Here is a 3,307-nt window from a genome sequence, read left to right as displayed (position 1 = left end):
TTATCTGTTTTGAGCTCAATGTATGACATTTTGTCATTTGTATATAACATTATTTTGGAGTGCAACATAATTTATTACAGCATGCATGGAGTCACTCATAGCAACAAAAATACTCAAATCAATATCAAATGGAGTCTTCATCATCTCATCTCTCATAACTTGACCATGTTGACTCTCACATTATAAACCTGATAATCATTTGCAGTATAATCATAATGACAATTATTGTTCAGTTACTGTTTCCAGATAGTTATTTCTTTTCTTGATCAATGATTGTACAAATAGTTGAATTCTTTTCTTTCTCTCAGCAGCATAATGACTAATGAGTTCTTCTAGTACTGCTTCTGATAGTTCACCTTCTCCTCCTCCTCCTCCTCTTTCTTTATAATATTGTACCAATGCACAGTCTCTGTCTGATTTATACTGCTTGTCCTTCCTCTCAATGTACATGTACTCTCTTGCTACCTACTCATGTAGTATAAGGTAAAGTCTATACATTTATACATATACATTATCTAACAGTGTCCCTCTCCAACCACAACCAAAGCCAGCTGGCTATCACAGCAAAGCTTAGGAGTCAGCTACTAAATACAAGCAGCAATGTGTACACCACAAACTACATGTTCAAAGAGATACTGTGGTTTATATAGGCTTCCTCAATCCATAGTCCACTTATTGTGTTAAAACAGAGAGTGAGAAGGGGAAAAAGGGGTGGATGATACATACACTACACATGCAGCTATAGGATTCAATTAATTACTAACAAACCTTTATATTATTGTAATTCTGTTGGTATGTTAATATCGAAGAGAATAAATTCCAAACGGAAAACTCTGGCCACAACACATCTTGAAAACAAAGGCAAGAATAAGAGCTCTATTAATAATAATAAATAATATTATATTAATTAATTAATTAATTAATTAAAGATTACCTGCCATATAAGGAAGTCACTTAATCTCACTTCTCCTGAGGTCCTAATGACAAGATCAGGTGGTGTACATGTACCAGTATAAAGACATCTCTCCATTAACTCTTCACTGATATCTCTATAATGTAAATACATCTAAGTGTATGTATCACAGTTAGAATAATGACAAGAATGAATTTGTTAATGTTCTTATGTATAATATGGTCAAGAGTGGATGATTATGGTTGATTGACCAAATCAACAACAAGGTTGTATGCTCAAAATGCTGAATGTACATATGTACATGTACATATATTTTTAAAATAATAAAACAAAACTTCAGCCAACAGCAAAATTCGAACCTGAGACTTCACGCACAAGACTTTAGGAAAGCTTAAGGAAGTATCTACAAAGCACCTACATTATTTCAAGGCTAGATTAGCGTATTTATACTTCCATTTCATTGCTACCCCAGCGTTTATTTAAGAATATACAGTATGTGTACATTGTATGTATAAAGGTGGGTTCTCAATATGACACATAAACCAATGGGAGCATGCGTCATGAGTCAGATTAGAAAACATTTCTATTCTGACACATACTCCCATTGGTTTATAAAGCACTTCCAGTCATGACGCTAGCACATAAAAAGCAATATGTGTCATATTAAGACCCACCTTAAAAATGTGACGTGTAGTACTTACGTTGGTAGTATAGTACCATCATGAGATCCATCAACCAGTGACTGTATAGTATCAGTAATCTCATATCTTGATGCATAAGAGAAACACACATTAAGATATACCCTATAATAAAGGAATGGACAATACATAACTAGGGTGAATGTAAACATTGAAGGGGCGAGCATGAGCCATCAATTGACATTGTTTGATAAGAAGATTAAACTGAGAAAATGTGTCAAGCTAAACTTCTAATCAAGCTTCCATCAGACCCTGTCCTCATGGCCAGGGTCTGAAAGAGAAAAGACACCAACAACCAAAATAACCCAGTAAAACAGACAAGAATGTCCTGCCACTCTGAGATGTCTAAGAAACAAAACTATACTTTTAAATTCTAATCTCTTCTAAAAATCTTAATTCTTTCAATGAGAGGACTAATCTAGAGGAGTCAGAGATCAAACTGCTGTTAAGTTCTTTAGCCTTTAGGATGCTTTAGATAGCCCCTCTCTCTTATCTAGCTGTCAGAGTTTGTCCCATTTAAATGCCACCATCTTGCTCATTGTGACCACACCCTCGAAATTAATTTTGTCTGCGTGGTCCAAATCAATCAATAGTAGGGCCTATACTGATTTATACATTATTATCTTCCGTTCACAAAAAAGACGTAACCCAAAATAGACCTAAACAGATTAGAGTGGGTCTTGCTCATGCTCGCCCCAATAATAAATACATGTAGAGTGTAAAGTGTATTAATGATATTATTAATGTATTGGACCCATTGATTGTGTTTGCTATATGTTGGACTACTACCATGTACACTATGTATTTTAGGAATGTTGTGTCTATTGCATGAATAATTATCAGTATACTACTGAGTAAGGGAGCGATATCTTTAGTGTATACTACTATATAAACACTTCTCACTGTACTACTGAGTAAGGGAACACTATCTTTAGTGTCTTTAGTGCATACACTTCTCCCTGAACTGGACTGAAGGCAGTTTGTCCAAGCAGAGTATCAGGCTGTTTACACAGCAAAGGTTCACTTGAATTTGGTTTAATTTTGCATCGTTTTTACAGCGTTTTCAATGTGTTTACACAGCTGCGTTTTGACTGAAATAACTTTAATTAATTTTTAATAACAATAATTTTAATTAATAACTTGTAAAATAAAATGGCGGTAGACAAGTAAAACATGCTTCGAAAACAATTTTCTTTCTGAGAAAGCTTGCTATAATGTAGAAAATACGACTGGTAATGAGTATATTTTCTGATATATTACTAGGATTTAGATTTTTGTGCAGTTTTTTGATCATGTATTCGTTTTTAGCCGTTTACACGGAAACGCTACCCTTTTCAAATGTATGCGTTTTCAAAAGTCTCCACTTTGGAAGCCGTTTTTGTTTCTCTTTGTTTTCATAGTGTTTTTGCACGTTTCTGTGTAAACGGAAGGTGCAAACGCATACAAAAGTATTCGTTTTTGCTTGAAAACGTAGCCGTGTAAACATGGCCTCAGTTATCAGTTATACATGAGCATAGCTGATTGGGCAGTTTACATAAAGTAATTTATGTAATTATAATAAGTACATGTACATGTACTTACTTGTTATTGTTTTTAGTCATTGTCACAGCTCTTGCTACTGATTCTTGTACATCAGTTGGTAATAATTCTCATATCACCTAACACTCGTATGCACACACCATGATTATCAATTAGA

At 34.2% G+C, this 3,307-nt stretch overlaps 1 protein-coding gene and 1 pseudogene across 1 annotated transcript in view; both read right to left on the bottom strand.

Annotated features, from left to right (window-relative positions):
• LOC105311866 (serine/threonine-protein phosphatase 6 regulatory ankyrin repeat subunit B-like) overlaps nt 1-156 on the bottom strand; it is a gene marked incomplete at its 3' end in the record, with an annotated part of 4,289 nt that extends 4,133 nt beyond the window's left edge. Inside the window, exon 1 of the mRNA XM_011408868.1 lies at nt 79-156. Within this exon, the coding sequence (XP_011407170.1) occupies nt 79-156 (78 nt within the window). The remainder of the gene's footprint in view (nt 1-78) is intronic.
• A 12-nt stretch (nt 157-168) lies between these two features.
• The window catches only part of LOC100634994 (dehydrodolichyl diphosphate synthase complex subunit DHDDS-like), a 6,662-nt pseudogene continuing 3,523 nt past the window's right edge, over nt 169-3,307 (bottom strand).

This window comes from Amphimedon queenslandica, unplaced genomic scaffold (assembly GCF_000090795.2).
Source record: "Amphimedon queenslandica unplaced genomic scaffold, v1.1 AMPQUscaffold_12758, whole genome shotgun sequence".
In the NCBI taxonomy this organism is placed as follows: domain Eukaryota; kingdom Metazoa; phylum Porifera; class Demospongiae; order Haplosclerida; family Niphatidae; genus Amphimedon; species Amphimedon queenslandica.
Note: the sequence above shows the minus strand (reverse complement) of the source record. Positions and strands in the feature narration are given on the sequence as shown.